Genomic DNA, 23,345 nt, shown 5'->3' with positions numbered 1-23,345 from the left:
GTTGGCCCTGCCTCACCATGTTGTAAATTATTGTCAGTTTAATTTATTGCAGTTTTTCAGGACAAGGTTTGGGATTGGTGTCAGTGGTAAGTTCTACTCTGTTGTACCTCCTACTGAGAACACTAAGGGCCAGATGTATCAAAGGGTTTTATCCATTCTGTGTCTATGAGGAAATTTGTTCATACTTATGACACTAAGTTTGAACTTAACCAAATACTGCACAGCCTAACCTTCTTTTTGGTGCAGGTTTCTAACGGGCTGGAGTAACCATGTCAGGGAATGGCCTGTGTAAACTTCTCTAAAATTTACCTGTGAATTTGTTCCTGAAACTATTCTAAACTTTACCTGTCAATTGTTGGTGATTTCCCAATAGAAATGTAGGTAATCAACAGGCTATGCTGAGATTCAAGTAGTGAGTCGTAAATACTAACTCTTCATAGCACAGATGAGATGGAAGGCACAGCTCTAGGGTGTAAATGTGTCAAGAAAGAGGCTCGTGATTTGTATTTCAGAATATCAATAATGTCAAATATTGTCTGCCATAAACATTTTGTCCTTCATATTGTTTACAAAAATATCACTCAATTGGGTGCCGACTTTCCATCATTAACTACCATAAGGCGATATTTTGGTAAACCATAATTAGGACAATATTTATATATGATATTTGGGTCACAATATTCTGGTACCACACAAATTGAGTCATACATCTAAGCCACTATCCACATAACTTTGTGATCTACTTCTTGAGTTTCCTAAAACTGAACACACCCATTTAATTATTCAAGATCAACTGTCCAGTCTCACAAAGCACTACACAACATACACAAACATATTTTGTTGGCAAATAGGCCACCAGAATGGAAGAGTGCTTCCAGGCTTCGACCTGAAGGCCAGAATATGGGAAATTCTGAAAACCCACTATTGTCTCAGCCTTTCCAAAAGGAGGTTTGTAAAACCGCAGGCATTCCATGATTTGAGGATTTAGCAAAAGATGATGCAGCCATCAAATATGGAAACGGAAACGTTTTCAACTGTTAAAATCAGAGAATAAAAAAGTAGCCTTTGAAAAAATGTCTTGGGCCTGCCGCTGCAGCCTGTGGTGCAGTTTTCGACCTGGCAAAATAAACCTTTTGCCCCAGATTTGGCATATAATAAACTGATATTCAATGATAAATATAGCCTTATTTGAAGTTTAACAAAGTGGACAGTGTAGGAAAGTGCCCTTTTTGGTATGTTTACCTCCCACCACACACAGACCTTTTGTCTGGTGTTGATGCTAACTTGACTGAGTATGTGGTGTGTTCCTGCTAACCAGGCCCCGGCACCAGTGTTCTTTCCCTAAACTGTACCATTGTATCCACAATTGGGATACCCCTAGCACACAGCTAAGTTCCTTGTAAAATGTACTAGTGGTAACAAGGGCTCTGTGACCAGGGAGGGTCCCTAAGGGCTGCAACATGTGTTGTACTACCCTTAGGGACCCTTCACCAAAGCACATGCACACTGCCATTGCAGATTGTATGTGGTGGTGTGGATAAAAAGGTAAAGTCAATATGGCACCCCTACCAGGGTGCTATGCCCACAAACCACTGCCTGTGGCATAGGTAAGTCACCCCTCTAGCAGACCTTACAGCCCTAAGACCGGGTACACTATTTCACAGGTGAGGGCATAGCTGCATGAGCAATAGGCCCCTACAGTATCTAAGGGCCATAAGTACCAACACATTTTCCCATGGACACAGAATGGGCAAAACTGCTTGCTACATCTGGCCCTAAGTCCATTCTTAGACATTATAAGTGCAGTGTGGCCATATTAAGTACATGGGCTGGAAGTCTGTAATTACGAACTCCACCGCTCCATATTTGCTTCACTGAAGGCTGGGAAGTTTGGTACCAAACTTCTCAGCACGATAAACCCACACTGATGCCAGTGTTGGACTTATTGTACAATGCACCCAAAGGGCATCTTAGAGATACCCCCTGTAAATTACCCAACCCTTAAACTGACCAATCTGTACCAGCCTGCCATTAACAGACAAGTCTGGGGTCAGAAACAAAGCCTGCTCTGGGTGGAGGTGCTTCACACCTCCCCCCTGCAGGAACTGTAACACTTGGTGGTCAGTCTCAAAGGCTCAAGCCTCCTGTTACAGTGCCCCAGGGCACTCCAGCCAGGGCAGATGCCCGTCGCCAGGACCAAGTCCCAATTTTGGTGGCAGGTCCAGTGGGAAAATTAGGAACAACAGGGAGGAGTGACCGCTGCAGCTAGGACCACCCCTAAAGTGTTCAGAGCTGAAGTGACCCCCTCTCCTGCAGAATCCTCCATCTTGTTTTGGAGGGTAGGGACCAATAGGGTTAGGAATATGCCCCCCTTCACAAAGGGAGTGGGCACCGAAAGGGTGTAGCCACCCTCCGGGATAGTAGCCATTGGCTACTGCCCTCTGACCCCTGTAACACCCGTAAATCTAGTATTTGGGACTCCCCTGAGCCTAGCTCATCAAATTCCTGGTGACCTCAAGAAGAAGAAGAAAGAAGAAGGACTGCTAAGCTGACCCTAGCAGTGAAGACTCCAGATGCAACTGACTTTGCCCCAGGCCTACTGGCCTTCTCAGTAGCCTCAAATACCCCTGCTCCAAGAAGGCGATGCATCCTGCAAGACCAGCAACCTCTACAAACCCCCAGAGCACCAGTGGAGAACCAGGAACTCCAGAGGACAGCAGCCCTGTCCACAAGAAATCTCCAAAAGAACTCCAGAACCACTCGGATCTGTGAGCCCTGCCCACTCTGAACCCGATGCCCACGGCCCTATTCAAAGTGGTCCACCAGTCCAGAGAAGGTCCCCAGGTGATTCCAACCTTGAGTCCCTCCTGGGTTGGCCCCTCCCGGCCAACACAACAGTGCCTGCAGCCTCAAACCGGAGGACTCCTCTGACAGTGACACAATCTGACAAAGATACCTGATGCTAAAGAAGACCCCTGCAACCGCAACCCCCTGTTCTTCAGGAATCTGACCAATGGTCCAGCAACATCCAGCAGTCACCTCTCCTGCCTGTTCAGCATTTGGTTTTCCAGGATCGACCCCATGGACTCAGCCTGCAGCTTCTTTTGTGACCACCATTGAGAAGCACTCTGAGCACAGATCTGTGTTAGCACCTTGCACCCGGCTGCCCCTGTGCTGCTGAAGGTTTGTGTTTGGTTTAATCCTGTAGCCCCCTCTGGTGCTGACCTAAACTCCCCAGGCCTGTGTCCTGGAAGCATGGGTACCTACCTGCAATCTGCTTCCTACCGAGCACCCCCGTTCTCATTGGATTCCATTGTGAACCTGACACCAACTTTGACCTCTGCACCCAGCCGGTCCCGTCTTGCTGGTGGTACACTTTTGGGGTCAGCCTAAACTTTGACCTGTGGACATCCTAACCCCAAAGATTGGAATTGTAAGTCATTTATGTACCTATTTTCTGTGCTAACAGTTTCCCCCCAGGACTCTATTGACTCCTATGAAAAATTGCACTGTGCCAACTTTTGAAATAGAAAAGTGTTACTTACTTGTAAACTGCTTTATCTACAAAAAATAAAGTACATTTGATACATATTCTTGATACCTGTTGACAACTGTACTTACCTGCAACAAAGTTATTCTGGTTCTAGCAATAAAGTAACAACATATATATTTTGCTATATAATACAATTAGCCTGGAGTCAGCCATTAAGTGTTGTCTCATTTCTTGACTGTGTGTGTACAACAAATGATTTGGACTACCATTTAATAAGTCTAACTGCTCGACCACACTACCACAAAAGATAACATTATTATTATCTATTTTAGCCTCTTTTAAGCCTATGAGGAAACCATGGACTCTGTGCACACTATACCCCATTTTGGTATATTATATACAGAGCCAGCTTCTTACACACAGCATTGCTGGAATTATGCAGCTCTCCCACCCACCAGACTTGTGGTGCCGTCTCTCTTGGCAGATTCGGGCGGAGCACTGTATTAACATAGACAGAGCATCTGCTGGTTGCATCAGCATAAGCCTCTGACTAGGTGGCATGACCATCAAAGGACAACAGTGATGATCCTCTCTCCCTATTGAGAACAAGGACACTGATATTCCCAGCCATTGATGCAATACATGGCAGACAAAGACAGCGAAAATTTAGAATGATCTTTACATTAGGGAGAAAATACATGGCACATTGCACACGTTTTAGTTTTTTGTTGAGAGACACCAAACAACTAGTTTGGGAATTTGTTTTATTTAAACAAAAATGTTTTCGAAGTGGGTCCCTTGAACATGGTGCTCACTCAACAAACCTGCAGTATTGTGAGGGAGCCAACACAATGGCAACTCCCCTCACAGAATAAAGATACCCACAAGACAGGCAGGGTTATCTAAAAAGTGTGGAACAGTGGACTGTCCACCATGGCCGCAAATGGCTCAGTAAATTCAGAAGGGAGTGCTCATTGAACCTTATTTTTAGAAGAAAGTACAGACCAGATTTCAAAACAGCCCCAATATGATGATATGAGAAACACTCATTTAATGTATACAGTTCAGAAGCATGTACAATTACATACACTTTCGAGCTGTAAAATATGTGTTTACTACCTTTGCATCTTAATTTAAACTGGACACTAAAAATGTAGATATTTCAACGTATTACCAAATGTACCAAATGCACAAAGTTCAAGAAGCAGTGTAAGCAGATGGATGCGGTCTTTACGAGAAAGTTTCCAACTCTGAAGTACAGAATCCATGCAGTAATCAATCTAGTCACTAAACCATTTCGCACAAAAACTACTAAATGCAATGGAGCATGTATTGAATGGTAAACTATCTGGTACATCTTCCTACCTTATTTTGTTTTGCTTCACACCGTTCATCTACAGTTGGACAGATACAGGCGGATGCTAACAAATGAAATGCTGGGAGCACGGAGACCTTTCTATCAGTGTTATTCTCTAACAAATAATGTGGCCTCCCTCAGCCAACCTCCTAAGACTGTTGAGGCATAAAAAAAAATACCAATACACAAATTCCATTTTAGATAATGTGGTGGGGGCGGTACGACATCACTTAGCACGCTTCTTGTGATGAATGTCATACGTGGAGGAGCAAAACCAAGTACTTAATTTGAGCCAGTGGTTGCCGGTGGAGACCACTGCACTCATTTTTGGGGATTGGTGCTCATTTGACCTCTTCAGACATTTCCTGAGAGCAAGAGAAAGAAAACACCCAAACCGAAAAAGAGGAGGACGACGGAATTAATAGTGCCAGCACTCATTATTTTACGAATTAGGAATTGGCCAAAGCCATCCTAAAAAACGAATTTAGTATCCGAAAAGGGATCTTAGAACATGGCATCAATAAACCTGCTTCAAAGTTGGTGCATGGTTAGGAATTGTAAGAAAACTCCAAAAGTGCAATATGTTTTTAGGCAAATATGAATCCGGTTATATGCTGAGGCTGAGGGTTTGTTTTGAAAGTGAAGCCTATCCTAACGGAAGTATTTGTGCTCGGTGTTGGATTCAAGTATGAAATCTGGACTAGTATCTTCCTGGATACGAGTCACCACTTTCAACAGCCTTTGTTTCTAGAAAATAAAAAGGAATAAATGGCAAAACACATTCACGGGCTGAATTGGAGCCGTATTTTGCAGACAGTGATTCGAAATAGCTATTTTCAATGGAAGCAAGGTGCGCCTATTGGGATCCCATTCCAATGAAATTCCCATTAGATACAGGAGGTGCCATCTGCTTAACAAATCCCTAGTACAATTTTCCATGTGTGTCACCAAGCTATAGGCTGTTTATTTTCTACAACTTTTAGAATACAAAAGTCCAGTTATCAGAAGAATAGCTTTCTGCCTGGTCAGGAGTATTTGTCCAAAGTAACTAAGGAGAAGTAAAATGTGTTATTTCTTGACAGATTATCAAGGACAGTTGTTCCTTCTCTGTTATCGTATTGGGGTGATTGTGAACCAGGAAACGAAGCTTCTTAAAGTGCGGAGCAGCAGTGTTTGGTGTCATTGTAAAAATAAGGTGTTGACCCTCAATTTACCACATCAGAAATTGTGTAGTTACTTAGGACCTATAATGTTGCCTCAGTTGTATTTGGCTGCTTTTGATAAATTGAGTGGTGTAACATCTGCTAAGAACTGAGGGTAGATTGAGCCCACAGACTAACGAAGTACAAATATATGTCAAAACACACACATAAATTATTTGATCAGAACCCCCCAATCCGCCTCCCAGCTCTAAAAAAATAATTCTGAAACCAGTGCTATGTAAATACAGTCAGCCACTCATTCATTATGGCACAAAAGCTACAAAAATAGAACGAAAATAAATCCCCACTCTGTTTACCGTGCCAATTGTAATGATACTGTGGTTTCTTTGATGTTTATATATTTTTCACCCAGACTCTTTAAAAATGTTAAGAACTGCCCCTTTGACTCTACAGATAATATGATGTATTAGGTACAAAAATCAAGAGTGCACTATGCATCGACAATAAAGTCAATAAAATAGTAATCCGAGCAGCAACGTGCCCAATTTACCGCTCCACAACCCGCTTTCCTCCACCTTCCAGACCGCCATGCCTGCTTGCACTGGTTTATTGGAGCAATGTATTTAACCTCGGGGTTTCTGCTTCGTAAAATAAAATGAGTTAATTATCCAAAAGAGTTTGTACTGCTTGCTAAATGCCAAGCAGTATTTCATGTTCATTTTGAGCTTTTGACTCATCTGACTGGGCAAGGTTGTAACCAAGCAACTATTTCATTAGCCACCATGTAGCTATCTTTGGGTGGCAAAGCAGAAAGAAATGTATTATACATCCAAATAATTAATGTAATACATTTACTGACATAGTATCTCTTCCATGGCTTGAATGATTAATATGATTTATTTCTGGGAGGTGGCGTGAAATTCCAGAATTAAACACTTGATCACTGAGTCAGTGGCAGCCACCAGCACATGGAAGGTCATATGTAGAACAAATGAACTTTTAAGATACAACTCATATAGATATAAGAAATCATTAGTAACAGAACAGAGGATCACAATGTGCAAACCATGTCATAAAAGTTTCAGATTTTAACTGAATATCAGTCAATATTTCTGGCTCCTGTCACATCATATATTCTTAAATTAACAGTAGCTTGGTTTGTTACAATCACACAAGATTGATACTTTTGGAATTGTACGGTTTTCCGTATGATTATCACTTTTATTATTTTTAATGGAGCCATGGCAGCCCTTCAGGAATGGAAAGCAGCAATCCCTAACCATCGTCCATGCACCTGTTCTTCATTTAGGTCCTGTAGAGTGGGCCTAGGTAAGGACCACATGAGGCCTCAGTGGTAGGGGAAACATAGCTTTATTTCTTTACACCACTTGCTGTCACCATAAAGCCACTCCCGCCGCCCCTCCCCCCGCCATCTTTTTATATGTCGTAATCGCCGGCCGGCTGCAATTTTTCATTGTCTGAGGGGAGGACGAGGGTTTCACCCTTGATCCCACATGCATGTGGTTTCTCCCGGAGGCGAAAACACTACAGGGCCCCATTTAGAGTTTGGCCGACGGGGTACTCTCTCAAAATTTGAAGGATGTCACGTCAGCTGTACTACAACTGCTATGAGCTGAAATGCACTTACAAATTGGCAGACGGAACATCCGCCACCTTTGTGACACCGCTCCCATCTGCCAAACTTTAAATAAGGCCCTAGGCAACTTTATTTTCCTTACTTTATGCACTGGTTTATTTAGCAGTCATAACATTTTCACTAGAAACTGTTACCGAAGAAAGGGCGGCAGCTCAGGGAACAGTAATGGCGAAGTAATAACATTACTCAAAGAAAACATACTTTATATTCACGTCTTGCTCTATTATAGCCAAAGATATACAGATATAAAGACACTTCTATTGCTAGAATAAGATTCAGTCACATAACATCCATATTTAAAGCAAGATGGAGTGAATGGGGCAGGACTCAAGTTGCAAGAGATGACATTCTACTTCCATCTTGTTTTCAGGCTTCAAAGGGGAGCGTGACCACTGGAGAAGCGGGAGGACGATTTGCATTAAAACCCACGAGAGCGGCAGGAAGGAAATCGAAGCCTTTGACTCGGCAGTTCTGCTCATTAGGAACCCATACAAAGCCCTGATGGCGGAGTTCAACCGGAAGTACGGGGGGCATATTGGCTTTGCCTCTCAAGCTCACTGGAAAGGGAAAGGTATGGAATGGGTCTCTGGTCCGCGATATCTGATGGAGCTGATGCTCATGTTTAACTTAAGGTCATCTAGAAGTGTGCTTTGCTGCTTCATTCTTCATGGCGTTGCTGCATCCTTCTGTCTTTTTTAAAAATAATTTTAGTGGATAATGCATGCAAATGAAAATGTCTGGGTACAGAAAGTACCTAGCGAAGATCTTCAATCTAGCAAGAAGCTGTTTCTATTTCCGGTATGACCTGATAAATTATATGGTCGTCAGTGTTGAAGGTATCGATGCAGTATTTTGATGAAGTCAGGAAAAAGGAGACGGGAAACCAGGGTGAAACATTTGCATTAAATAGGTTTGCTAAGTAATATGAAGTGTACTCCGTTTACAGATTGGCAGATGTGCCCTAATCCATTATAACGACGAGCAGAGTCAGACTGGGACAGGAAATAGCCACGTGCTCCAAAATAAACATGTCCAGTGGTTAGCAAATTAAGTTGCTAAAAAGTGCTTCATGTTTTCAAACTGGGGCAGTTTACAACTTGTAAAAACACATTTTGTAGGTGTTTTGCAAGGTATGGAAGACTACATGGATTTGAGCTTGCTGCAGGCATTGTTTGCATTATTATCAAGGAAATCAGCAGTAAAAACCAGCCCACCAGGACACAAACTATGCCCTTAAGTAGTCAAAAAATGTCCCACACACTGTCCTGTCAGACCATCCATTTTGGCACTGCCTGATTTCCTCCGACCCTGATGATGTGAGAAATCAGGCTGATCGCGATGATTATGACCATCTGATAGTCAATGTGAATATATTAGCTGCACTGTACATTGTCTCATTCTGACCTCAAGATCAGGTGAGAATGAGGTCATAGGACCGTTTGACAAAATTGTTCTGCGTACAACACATACACTAACTCAGAAACTGTATAGAGCAGTGGTGCCAAACCTCTTGTCCGGGGACACCTGGTGGTCTGTGAAGCCTCCCCAGGGGGTCCATGACTGCTTTGAATATTAACAAATGAATAAAGTGTATATAAATTAAGTGGCTAAATGTACAACTGAAAAATGTAAAAATTACGGTGAATCTCAAGGAATTTGAAATTTAATTAGTATCCTCAGATTGATTCGTGGGAGCAGTGCAGGTGCGTGGAACAGAATAAAGTATGGACAATGTGTGTTTTCAGATGAATTTAGAAAACACTCCAACTGTCCTATTATTATTATTATTTTTTTTTTATTTGTTTCCAAATTAAATAAAATGTGTTATCATTTGTGTTTGCATTTGATGGAAAGCTTGTGTCTGTATTTTTTGTGCATTGTTTTGCAGTTCAAATTATCAACAATGTTTAGGTCTGGGTCCCCCTCTTCCAGTAATGATTCAGTGGGGGTGCCCGGATTCCAAAAATGATTCAGTGGGGGGATCCCTGGGTTTCAGTAGTGATAAAGTGGGGGTCCACAGAAGTCATAAAGTTGGGAACCACTAGTATAGAGAGATTGACCTGCAGACAGCAGAGCTCAGAAACACTGAGGGGCACCCCACACTCTATGTTAATGTGTTGGTGAAAACGTGGGTTTAGCACTCCACTTCACCTGTGCACAGAACAGAATCATATAATGCCCTTTTTGAGCTTACATGTTGTATTCTACAAAGGGTACACAACTGATGAATGCCTTCTATGTCTGAAAATAATGCTGAGGGTTTATATCAAGGAATTTGTGAATGGAAAGATCAGCCTAAACATGTGATTGTTGTAAGATAACCCTATCAGCAGTGACTAGAGTTTTCGCTCAATGGCAGGTAGCTTTAAATATTGTTTTGTGAGATGACAAACATGACAGAAGCTCCAAATTTATATGGTAGTAGTTAGAAGATAATTAATTTATGACACAACAAGTAATAACATCCAAATGGAATTAATTGAGTTTTGATTTGAGCATAACTCAAATTAGGAGTTGAGCTTACACTGTCCTACCTCTGTGTTATCATAGACAACTACCCCCAGGTTTACCTGGTGGTAATATTCCATACACACTTGTGCAAAAGAGAAATATTCTGTGTAAAGCAGGCATGATTATTGTTTGTGTATATTATTTACCAATTATTATTGCACAGATCTAAATCAGGGGTAAAAAGACAGCTGTTTTTCGGCAAATATAATACTACAGCTGAAGTAATGTTACACCTGGTTACATGGTATGATTCTAAATGATTGAGGGGGTTAGAATGAGAGAGTAAGTAGGCAGAGCATGGACTGGAAATAAGTTAGTCTAAGCGGTTTGAATGCCAGGAAGTGATACATGCAAAATGGTACTATATGACTCCATACCATCAGGGACACTCGTTAATATAGGCTTGTGTGCTAACTTCTCACAAACAACAACTTCAATCATGTCAGGTAACATTTTTAAAACCAGCCAAAGCTTTATTTATGTATTATTATTGAAATAGTAAACAAAGCAAAGAAAAATACATTCATATTCTAGTTCCACCTTCACAAAGAAACCTGGGCTGTCAAAAGAAAAAGGCTTCACAACACACTATATGCTACCCCTGAGAGTATGCCATCGGTTTGTGGTGAAGCTGCATGAGCAGTGCAATGCCTGCAAAACCAAATGCATGCTACTGCAACTCCACCTTCTTGTTCTACTTTGGCAAAATCTTCTCACTGCATCCCCAGTACTGTTTTTCACAGGTAATGTCTCTAACCTGAAAATGACATACCAGAGACTTGGGGTATGATGTTCTTGTCTTGCCTATCGGGAGACAACACAATATGTGTGTGTGTACAGTGGCCATGTTCACAATGTGCAAAATGACCTTACATGGGAAATGTGGTCTGTTGTACCTCATAAGGGGCAACAGCAAGATGGGTATCAAGTTCTAGTTCTCCTTCCATTGACTGTTATCCTGCATGTTCACACCTGACTCCTACTGCTTCTTTTGTGATGGATACTATTATTTTTTTCAGAACAACATGATGCCTGAGGCTCCCTCAATACATCTACACCACCTTTCGTTCAGCTAGAGACATTCTCTGAGGAACTGTTCATAGCTGTAACGTCATCTCCGCCTTCAACCAAAAAATATACAGTTGTCCCTCAGAACATGACAGACCCTCACTGTAACTGTGAACCTGAATCCCAAAAAAGAAAAAAGTACCCAAAGTATATTTTTCTTTAAGACTACCAAACTGCCTTCAAACCACATGGTGGTGAAGCAAACTCTTCTCCAAGTAGTTGATAAACCCTCTTTAATAGCAACAAATAGACATCAGTCCCCGGATTCTGCTTGACCTCTATAGCCTTCAACTAAAAAAAACTCTCAAGCACTGATCCAGACCTTTAAAACACACATAAGATTTGCTGTCCAGACATTCACTGCCTCACTTCTTAGCTCACCAACTACCAACAGCTCATACACATGACCATTCACCATCTCCTGTTTAGCACCAAGAAAAATATTCCGCCCCCGATCATGTTCAACATCAACATGGGATCCCTCGGATCAATACTTACAGACAACAATCTCAATAACCATTATTATACTAATAATAATCAACTACAACTCAACATCTTCTTAAATAAAGCCACTCAATGACTCAAAACATGCCTTGATCTAATCCATAATTAAATGTCAGACATCTATCTCTATGATAATTGAATTCCTCCTGTTTCCCAAAGCACGATCTCCACATAGATTAAAACAAGACTATCCATAATCAAACAAAATGTATTGATCCCTGACAGCTAATGCAAAACCATTGGGGTTAATCTTCAAAACCGAACTTGCCTTCAAAGAACATATGTAAAGGAAGTCCAAGGTACTAACTGTCCCTCTTAAAAAGCAGTCCCTTTTAAAAGAGAAAGACCCTTCCTTTCACAATACAGTTTAATGCAGCAGTACAAGCCCTAGTCATCGACATACCTGTAGGCAATGCTAGCAAGGTTCAATGGCCTGACTAACATCTCACAAGCACCCTAGAAAGGACATGCTGCAAAATGTCTCACAAACCCAAATGCTGAAGGAACCGTCCACCAGGTCAGTCATGCCACAGGATCATCAGCATCACCTAAAAAGCCATCAGAAAAAAACATCCCTCCCTACATTGACAAGAAACTAGCCCCCTCAGGTGGAGAATGCTGCACCAAGAGCCAGGGCATTGCTAGACAACAGATGAATACATGCATGAAGGGAAAGACCAGTAGACTTCATACAAGTACCTACGGTCTGTTCCACCATGCTCACCGACGTCAAAAGTACTGTAAGCATAGTACAGTTTAGAAAGAAATTGAAGCGCCATATGTTTAAAATGTAATTCTAACACACACAATATAATTTTACCTGTTATCGTCTTCTTGTAAAATATCTTAAATAATACCTGTGGGCTCTCGCCCATTGTGCAGTTCACTCCTGCTTAGCAGCAGAGATGGTGGTATAGATATGCATACACACACACACACAACCCAAACCCACACACACACATATTGTTTCTTGTTTAAATATATAGTATTATAAAATCTTTGAATCCAAATTACAAGTCAATAACATTGAAATATTAAAACAATGAGTGGCTCTACACCATACTGTGCAAAGTAGGTATGCTGTAATCGGATATAATAAAACAGACATACAATTGCATAAAAAATACAAGTTAGAATGGCATAAGGTAGAATTCACATTGGATCGAATCACACTCGGGGCAGGGTTTTTGAAAGGTTGCTCCGATAAAGTGCATCGATATGTAATTTTTAATCATAAGCTAGTGAATAGCAAGTATGGATGGATAGGGTCACTATACAATTCAGATACGACAGCAGTAATTGACTCTGCGTCCTACAGTGCAAAGTAGCAATACAATAGTTCTAAATAAAAATAAAAACGAGATAGTGTGACGTGAGATAGAATTCGCATTACATCGGGTCACACTCAAGATGGGGTTTGAGAAGATGCATCGAAATGTGTATATATAAACATATATATATCTCTGTTGAATGACTAAGGATGATCTCAGCACATTTTCTTTGCTATACTCTGTAGATTCTGAGCCTGCAGACCCCAGCTGCTTCCAGAGAAAGTGTATGGGTACTGGGTAATTTTAAGTTTCCCCGCCTGCATCCTTCACTTGAGATTTCTGTGTTGCAGAAATGTTATGTGATGGGTTAAACTACTACGACTTTACACCCAGTAAGGTGGCTTAAGTTATTCGCAACGTGCAAATAAATAAATGATTAATTAAATGAATTCTTCACAGCTCTTAAAACACATCTTGTAACACATATTAATTGTATTTCTCTTGCAATATTTAGTGATAGTATGACGCTTCTGTGCTGTTCACTGTGCGAAACAAAACGTCTAAAATCAGTTCATTTTTCATTTTGGAGCAAACGTCTCTTATTCAAGCCCATCATTGTTCTGTAACATCGTGTTTGAGGTAACATCAAGATGTAAACATTATTCTTTCTTTTCTCTTCTTAGGTGGACCTTGCTCCACTGTGCTCCTCGATAAAATAGTCCTGACACTTTTGACAGTACTAGCTTAAATGAGTTTTTTCCTAAGTAATAAAAGCAAAGAAAGCCATGTAGGCAGAACTCCGTTCTGTTTTTGTTTATATAAATGTTTTGATTGTGGGAAATTTAATGACAATAAAATCACCTTTCGTGTGTTTGATATAACACCCTAGGTGGCCAAGGGTATGCCCAGACATAGATTCCTTGCTCGCTGTGCCACTGGATCCACGCTATACCACAGTGATAAGGCACAATGAGGTTATGACCGGTCTGCGGCTGCTCATGATCCCTTCTGGTGGGAGCAGGACACGGTTCAGAACTAATTTGCGAACCTCTGCCTAGAGAGGCACAATGGCTACAAAAATGATGATTTGTAATGTTACACAGAGTGATTGCCAGTGGTTTATTTGCAGGCGTTCTTCACATCAGCTTTTGTGTGTTTGACAGTAACACTACGACTATAAAGAAAAAAAAAATGACACTTCACTGTACATTAAGAAGAAGAAGAATAATCAAACGGTCTACGGCAAAACAGTGAAAAGAGGAAGAATTGCAGAAAAGAAAAAAACGTGTACCCAGGATCTCGAAGAACATCCCTGTATCCACGTGGAACAGTCCCACCTTCTTAAATGTAGCACATTTCTGAAGACACACTTTCTTAACGATTACTGCATGGTAAATAGCCTACCACCTGTCTCAGAAACCAGCACCCGTGCCAGCATTCTGTCTGAGTGTATCTCTGCCATCCACCATTTACTAAAGAAAATGGAGTTGGGGAGACCTAGCAAAGTTCAAAGAAAATTCTCCTCCTTTAATCAGAATACTATGGGCCTCATTATGACCCTGGCGGTAGAGAACCGCCAGGGCCAACGGGGGCGGGAGCACCGCCGACAGGCCGGCGGTGCTCCCTTGGGCATTCTGACCGCGGCGCTTTGGCCGCGGTCAGAAAGGGAAAACCGGCGGTCTCCCGCCGGTTTCCACTGCCCCTAAGAATCCTCCAAGGCGGCGCAGCTCGCTGCGCCGCCGAGGGGATTCTGACAATCCTTACCGCCATCCTGTTCCTGGCGGCTCGCCCGCCAGGAACAGGATGGCGGTAAGGATTGTCGTGGGGCCCCTGGGGGCCCCTGCAGTGCCCATGCCAATGGCATGGGCACTGCAGGGGCCCCCGTAAGAGGGCCCCGCTAGTATTTCACTGTCTGCGTAGCAGACAGTGAAATACGCGACGGGTGCAGTAGCACCCGTCGCACCTTCCCACTCCGCCGGCTCGATTACGAGCCGGCATCCTCGTGGGAAGGGAGTTTTTCCCTGGGCTGGCGGGCGGTCTTTAGGAGACCGCCCGCCAGCCCAGGGAAAAACTCATAATACCCTCCGCGGTCTTCTGACCGCGGAGCGGTATTATGGAGGGCGGCATCCTGGCGGGCGGCCTCCGCCGCCCGCCAGGGTCGTAATGAGGCCCTATATCTCAAGTTACCATAGAAGTAAATTTGAGCAAAGGATTTTCAAAACTTGGGTCATTATAATTAGGCCCATATTTATACTTTTTTTTAGCGCTGCAGTTGCGTCATTTTTTGACGCACAAGTGGCGCTTGCCAAACACAATGATATTTTGTAAGATTGTGCTGCTTTTGCGTAAAAAAATTACACAAACTCGCCTAGCCATTGAAACACTGCTCCCAAACTATGGCCCATGTTTATACTTTTTTAGCGTCGCTTTTGCGTCAAAAAGTGGCACAAATGCGGCGCTAAAAGAGTATAAATATGGGCCCATGTGTCTGTAAAAGGTTTGCTGTTTAACTTCTAGTAAGGTATTATTTCTCTTTTAGGCCATTAAAGCACTTCCACAAGACTACAGTTTGTAGGAATTCAGTTAGCTTACACTTAGAACCCAGAATGGCTAATACATGATCTCAATAACATTTAAATCATTGACAATGTAAGAAGACAGCACACATTGAGCACCAATATCATAATGAGCAACATCGCAAGCTAAGGGTAGCAACACAATTTCTGACCTTTGTTCTGCATGAATGTAGCAGGGTCTAAATCACCACTAAGAGCTTAGTTACAAGTCAGAATGAATGCTATCCATGAGGGTTTAACTTGTAAATGTACAGTACTGATATAGTATTACTGTAAAATAATATTAATTTGCATCCCACCAGTGCCCAGCAACTCAAAGTCAAGGCCAAAGAGGTAAAGTTGTAACACTCTAAGACAAGCCTACAGTATCTTGCAAATTTGTGTCTGTTACATTGCACAAACTTCACATAATGTAGAAAGAGTTCACTAGTGCAAAGTTTTGTTTACATTTCTTTAAAGATCAACTGGCTCCAGCACAAAATATCTCACAGTCTCAAGACATTTTCTCTTCCAAACTGTCATCTCTTAAAATCTCATGTGAAATGGATTACATTTTCACTTGAAATACCAGCTAATGCATCTTTGCAAATTTTGTGTGATTTTCATAAAATTCTGTGATTTATTTTTTAGAACATTGCTATTTTGCACTCATCTACCAAAAAAACTAACTTTTTTTGAGACATATTACAAGATTGTGATAAAGCACAAGTTATGGAAACATACAAATTATTTGACACACCCTAGAAATAAACACGGCGGCCGTCACTAGGCCTCCCATGGCATTTTGACCCGGCCCACCGCCATGGTTTCCGTGGTTTCTGTACTGCCACGGGAACCATGGTGGTAGGCACTATCAGTGTCAGGGAATTCCTTCCCTGACACTGATAGGGCTCTCCCCTGCCCCTCACCCCCCTACCCAGAGTCCTCCCTTTCCTTGGAGTTGGTTGGAGAGCAGGTCTGCTGTTCACAGGAAACTTGAGTCTTTTTCAAAGGCAGGCAGTCCTCCCAGGTACCAGAGCATTCAGATGCAGGACAAGGCATCTGCTGGTGCAGAGTCAGTCGAGGAGTGCAGACAGGCAAGCGGGGTGAATACCAGGTTAGCAGTTTCCTCTTCTCCTCTTCTGAGTGTGTGTGTCTTCTTTGTCCTTTCTTCTTAAGTCATCAGGTTCTGAGTTTCCGGGTTCAGGGGTTCCACCTAAATACTCAATTTAGGGTCATTGCAGAGAGTACCAAGAGGCAGCCAATGAGTTGCCCACCTTTGGGGTGACTACACCCTTTCCATGACCACTTCCATTGGGAAATGGGCATAACCCTGACCCTAGTGGCCTAGTTGCTTCCAAACCAAGATGGAGGAATTTAAAAAGTGGTGTCTACTTCAGCTCATTTACCTTAGAGCTGGACTGGCAATGAGTGGGCACACCTCCTAATCTGCCTATTTTTGCTATCTGTTTTGCTGCCAAAAGTGGAGCCAGGACAGGGGGGTTGGTCATCTCTGCCATTTGGAAAGACCTAGGCCTTTGAAGCTTCCCACCCTGTAATGTCCATCCTGCCTGAGGAAGATGTCAACACCCTTGTCCAGTGCAGGCTTTTGTCTCAGGACCCCAAGAGCACTGGTTCTCACCTTAGGGGTTTAGAAACGAGGATAGGGGGGCTGAACTGGTGGGGACCAGTCAGTTAATACACTAGCAGTTGGTAGGTTTTCAGGGGGCACCTTTAAGGTGCCCTCTGGGTACATGTATTGGTAATCAGTGTGGGTTCACCAACATGAGATGTTTAATACACAACATCCCTATCTTCAGTGAAGCCATCATTTAGCTAGGGAACTCATAGTGACCAGTGTCCAGCACATGTTTTTAAAATAGCTTCCCTGGTCACTTACTATGTCTGAGAATCGACAGACATAGCAGGGACATATCTGCTCATGCAAATATGCCCTCAAATGTAATTTAATGCCCCTGCCTTAGGATTGTAAGGCCTGCTAGAGGATGACTTTCATATGTTACACACAGTGTTAGGGGACATGGCACACAGGCTGTGTGCCATGTCATGTTTTCACATTTGCTGAACCAAGACATGCAGCCTGCAATGGCAGCCTGCCAGATGCTTGGTGAGCGGACCCTTAGGGTGGCACAATTGGTGCTGCAGCCCTCAGGGATCCTCCTTAGCACCCCAGGCCCTAGGTGCCATCGGTACCATTTACCAGTGACTTGCAGAGGGTGTTAAAAGTTTTGCCAAATGGGCGAAATGACTGTGCAGTTTTACAGGAAAGATTTCTGGCACTGGGGAACTGGTTAGCAGAACCCAGTGCACTTTCACTCGAAATAACATCAGATATAAGGTTAAAAAGTGGGGGCTGGCCATGCCAAAAAGGGTGCTTTCCTACACTAAGTATATTTTCAGCAAGGCCTGCCTGCAATATTTGTCATTTTATTTTGACATGGTATATCAGACAGGAGCTCAGTTCAGAAGCCAATCTATGAGTTGCTGCAGAGTCCTAGTGTTACCCTTTAAAAATGAGCAAAGATTCCAGGAAAATAGGAAAGCCTACTTTAGTGCTGCCCTAGGTTTAGATATAGAGGACTTAATATTAAAGAGTTATGGTTATGTCAATAACTATAAAACTAGGCCATGAAGAAAGAGCTGGTTCATTGCAATTGTCATTCTGCTCTGCTCTCTTAATCCTTTTGTACGATTACTGCGGTAGGAAAGAGAGATTGACTGTGGAAACAGGAGGGGGCTTGGAACACAAAATAGAGGGAGGAGGAGATGCGATAGAGTCTGCGGAAAATGTACATCTAGGAAGAAAACAAACTAAGCCCATTTATGAGCGTAACGAAAACAGTTCTGGTCAAGTACTATATAATGTTCTCGGGAGATAAACAACTTTCTTGACATACTATAGAGAGATAGCTTTCAAAATGTGGCATCCACTTCCCCTCTGTGTCGTGCAAACTGTACACGCTCAAGGTAGTCCAAGTGCTGCCTGGGAAATCAAACCACACCACTCACTTTAGTCTATCACAGTTACATCCAAAGGAAATAAAACAATGATGTGAGGAATTCCACCTGCCTATGTTACTAAGTCTAGGTGCTTTTGCTTAATTTGACCCTTTGGATGGATGTCCCCTACGTTGATGCCTGCTGAACTGCCCCTAGTCTCATGTGTTCTGTTTACAATTATGTGCTCTAAAATTGAAGTCCAGGGTGTATTACGTAGTATCCTTTTCTACAGTCCTAAACTATTTCCTCTAGCATGATTATTGTCATGCCCAGGCTGATATGTCATGCTCCCATCTATTACTAATGTGATCATATGTTCTCAGAATTCACATTTGTTTGGACGTCGATATATGAAAAAACCCAACAGCGATATAATCTTGCTTTAAACATACAAATGTCTCCTTCAGTTTTCTTAAGGTACGGGATACAGAATATTGTGTCCTATTCTGCCAGATTAATGTACTGCAGGAATGTCCTTTCTAGGTTAGAGAGTAGACCCATTGGTATATACAATTGATCCCTTTCCTCAGCTCGGAAGTTAAAGGGATCAACTGTGGTAGCCAATAGATCAGAGGGATGAGTTGGACTGGCCATGTCATACCCCCAACTTTTTTCAATTTGAAGACCATTTGTAGTGTTTTATGCTTTCTTGCTGGAATGCTTGTGATGCTGACCTATGGAGATTCCACGTTCTAGTATGTGCAGTCTCCTGAAGTCAGTTGAGCCTTAGCTTCTTCCCTAATCGGACTGTTCTCTCCGTCTCTTCTTAAAAATAAATGCGTTTCACCTACTTGGCTTGCAACGTGTCTGCACTTAAATTTGGCGACGAGGGAGCCGGCTTCATCGAACCTTCCACTTTCAACTTTCCATTGGATCATCTTTTTGTTGTCGATTTCCTTGCTTTGCCGTGTGCTGACCCTTACTACCACCTAGCTTCCACCGTGGGACGTTCCTGTAAATATATATATATATTTTTTTTCCTTCTTTCCTTGGATTGTTTTTTTTGTTCCCCTGGCCTTTTGTGTACTGCTTGACCGTTGTGTTGAGCGTGAGCGGAGCGCGAGCGTTCCCTTGGTAATGGACGCCTACGCTCAGCGCGTGCGTCTCCTGGGCAATGTACCACCAGGAAGACTGATGCTACTTCCGCTGTGCGTCTCCTTATCAACGAACACGCTAAGGAGACTGACACTGCTTCTGCTAGCGTCTCCCAGGAGACGGGGACGCTAGCTCTTAAAAAAAAAAAAATAGAGGATAAAAAAAAGAAACTTTCGACGACGCGGAGCACGGATGCTGCTTCCGCGTGTAGAGACTGACACCGCTTCCGCTAGCGTCTCCAAGGAGACGGAGACGCTAGCTCTTAAAAAAAAAGGGGGAAAAAAAAGGAAACTTCGGACTTCGGGTGACGCGGAGCACTGACGCTGCTCTTGGAGACTGAGACGCCTAAGCAAGGAGACGCTAACACTAGGGTGCTGTTTTCCTGGACTTTGATTAATAAAAAATAAAAAAAAAAGGAAAAAAGGCAAGAAGTGACAACATTGGTTTTTTTTTCTACTGTGAAGATTTTTACTCTATAAATTTGGAACAGGTCCGGGAAGGGAAGAATACATTTCTAGTTAATTAATATTATAAAGTTGCACTTTGTGTTACTGTGCCTGCCTTATAATTTGCCTCGGATATGGTGCAAGCCAATTTTACAATTGTTCCTCCGCAAGTATTTTGGGCCATTGGTAATTCACCGCCCATTAAGTGGCAAGAATGGAAGGACTATTTTTAAAATTATTTAGGCTCTACTGATGTAGATAATAAGATGTCTGCAGAACAGAAAAAGAGAATTCTACTACATTCCTTGGGCCCTATGGGTTTAAAAACATATAATAAGATGTCCAAAAACCCCGTAAGCGGCGATATTTGTGCTTTTAATGCTACGATGCTAGATCTCGACAAGTATTTTGCTCCGAAAGTCTGTATGGGAATTGCCGTTATAAGTTTTTCCAAAGGAAACAGGAGAGAAATGAGCAGGTGGATGACTACGTTGCGGACTTAAAGAAACTGGCTCTTGACTGTAAATTTGGGACAATTCATGACAAACGTATTAGAGATCAAGTAGTCATGCATTGCAGTAATCAGTCCATTCAAGAAAGGCTTTGGATATATGGTGAGTCTCTTCTGGATGAAATTTTAGCCACAGTAAGGAAAGCAGAGATCTCTGAAAGATGTTTATCCGAACTAAAATCTACTGGGAAAAATGAGGATGGCATTTATAAAGTATCTAATGGCAAACCTGGGAAGAGCTTACATAGTGGGGAAACTGAAAGAAGATGTTACAGATGCGATAACAAAGACCACTTGGCTCACTCCAAGTCGTGCTCAGCGTTAAAGTCGAAATGCAACAAATGTGGAGTTGGGGGTCATTTTGCTAAAGTTTGTTAAAATAAAAAGAAAATAGTTAAGTATGTATATGAAGGTGACAATGTTGTAAAATGTGACACAGGGGAGAAAACAACGGATCCCAGAGGAATGGATGAAGATAAGAATTTCATCCTTAATATAATAGAGGTAAACACTAAGGAAAAACCCATATGTAACATGGAAATTGGTGGAGTACCAGTTACAATGTATGCTGACTCTGGCTCACCATTCACAATCGTGAATGAGGACGTATGGAACAAGTCTTTCATGGATAATATTGGCAAGCAGCTTGCTCCGCCGGACATTCAACCAGAAAGTTATACAGGAGAAAAGATAGACCTGTTAGGTTTTAGATGGTTGGCATTCTCATTCAAGAACAGGAGCGCCAGAGGAAAATTATATGTGGCTAAGAAAGGGGCGTCTGTTCTGGGTTGGAACGATCAAGGACAGTTGCAAATGATCCTGGATCCAAACGGTAAAGAAAAGGTTTTAATGGTGAATGATGAATGTTCTTTGACCTCCGTGATGGAAGTTAAATTTCCTAAAGTTTTTAACGAGGGTTTGGGGAAACTTACCGGTTTCGAGCACAAGGTCATATTAAAGAAGGAAGCTCTACCAAAAATTCATAAGGTCAGAACTGTGCCGATCATGATCAGAGAAGAGGTTTCCAAGGAGCTGTACAAATTAATTTTAATGGATGTGATTGAGCCTATTGAAAGTTCGGACTGGATTTCCCCTGTAGTAATAGCTCGGCACAGTAACGGAAAAATCAGTTTATGTGTGGACTTAAGATACTTAAATAATAATATTCTGATTGATCGGTTTCCTGTACCCAAGATTACGGAAATGGTTTCCAGTCTTGAGGGAGCATGCTGGTTTTCTACTATTGACTTGTCGTCTGCGTATCATCAGATTCCCTTATCTGAGGACTCCAAAAGACTAACAGCCTTCATCACACCCTCTGGATGCTTCCAATACAAGAGGATGCCCTTCGGTCTTGCGTCTGCAGCAGCTGTTTTTCAACGTCTAATGCACAAACTTTTTGGGAAAGTCAAAGGGGTTACGTGCTTCCAAGATGACATTTTAATTTTTGGAAAGGATAAGTGCATGCGTGATGAGCGGTTGGAACATGTGTTGGAAGTGTTAGGTGATAAAGGGTTAACAGTGGAACTGAGTAAGTGCAAATTTGCGAAAAGGAGTGTGGAGTATTTGGGACATGAGATAAGTGGTGAGGGTGTTAGACCTAAGGCTTCTTTGGTGAATGCTATATCGGGGTGTCACCTCCTATGTCTAAGGATGAGGTAAGATCATTTTTGGGCATGGCGGAGTTTTGTGCCAAATTTATTCCGAACTTTGCCAGAAAGGTTTATAATTTAAGATCTTTGCTAAAAAAAAACTATCCATTCGTGTGGAGTGAAGCATGTAATCAGGAGTTTGAGAGTGTGAAAAAGGAGTTAAGCAAGGCTGCATGTTTGGAAAGTTTTGACCCTAAGTTGGATACTTGTGTTACCACGGTTGCAAGTAATAAAGGCTTAGGTGCTGTGTTGTCTCAAAAGGATTGTAATGGTAAAGAGAGGATTATACTTTTTGCTTCCAGATCGATGTCCCCTTCAGAAGAGAAATACTCAGTTACAGAGAAGGAAGCCTTAGCCTGTGCTTGGGCTTTAGAGCACTTTCGTGCATTCGTATGGGGAAAAGACATAAGCCAAACAAAATGATGATGGACGGAGTGCTGACAATGCAAACACTCACCCCCAGTCACAGATCTGGGTTTAATCCATCGTTTTTTTTGCTGCCCATGCCATTCCAGTTTGGACCCAGCCATATGCAAATCAGTCTTGACCCTGTTCCCTATGGGAACAGTCCAGCCCGAACTGCCAGGCCAGGTCTTCCCTGGACTGGAAACAAGCATCCTGGGACCGGTTTCGGGGTTTCACCCCTCATCAGCCAGGCTAGCTTGAATCCAGTGGCATGGGAAGCACGGGACCCACGTCTGGGCATACCCTTCCCACTTAGGGCGACATTAGCCAAACAAAATGATGATGGACGGAGTGCTGACAATGCAAACACTCACCCCCAGTCACAGATCTGGCTTTAATCCATCGTTTTTTTTCTGCCCATGCCATTCCAGTTTGGACCCAGCCATATGCAAATCAGTCTTGACCCTGTTCCCTATGGGAACAGTCCAGCCGAACACAATAGTGTTTGTATTGTCAGCACTCCGTCCATCATCCTTTTGTTTTGCTAAAGTTACCCTAAGTGGGAAGGGTATGCCCAGACGTGGGTCTCTTGCTCACTGTGCCACTGGAATCAAGCTAGCCTGGCTGATGAGGGGT

General features: G+C 42.5%; 1 protein-coding gene across 7 annotated transcripts in view; it reads left to right on the top strand.

The window, feature by feature from the left end:
- Nucleotides 1-23,345, top strand: part of WSCD2 (WSC domain containing 2) — a 1,176,783-nt gene that overhangs the window by 989,110 nt on the left and 164,328 nt on the right. For all 7 annotated transcript variants that reach the window (XM_069214798.1, XM_069214802.1, XM_069214803.1 and 4 more), the window contains one exon: nt 8,041-8,241. In XM_069214798.1, coding sequence (XP_069070899.1) covers nt 8,041-8,241 — 201 coding nt within the window. The remainder of the gene's footprint in view (nt 1-8,040; nt 8,242-23,345) is intronic.

Source organism: Pleurodeles waltl, chromosome 11, assembly GCF_031143425.1.
Source record: "Pleurodeles waltl isolate 20211129_DDA chromosome 11, aPleWal1.hap1.20221129, whole genome shotgun sequence".
Taxonomy (NCBI): domain Eukaryota; kingdom Metazoa; phylum Chordata; class Amphibia; order Caudata; family Salamandridae; genus Pleurodeles; species Pleurodeles waltl.
This window is presented reverse-complemented; position numbering and strand designations above follow the sequence as displayed.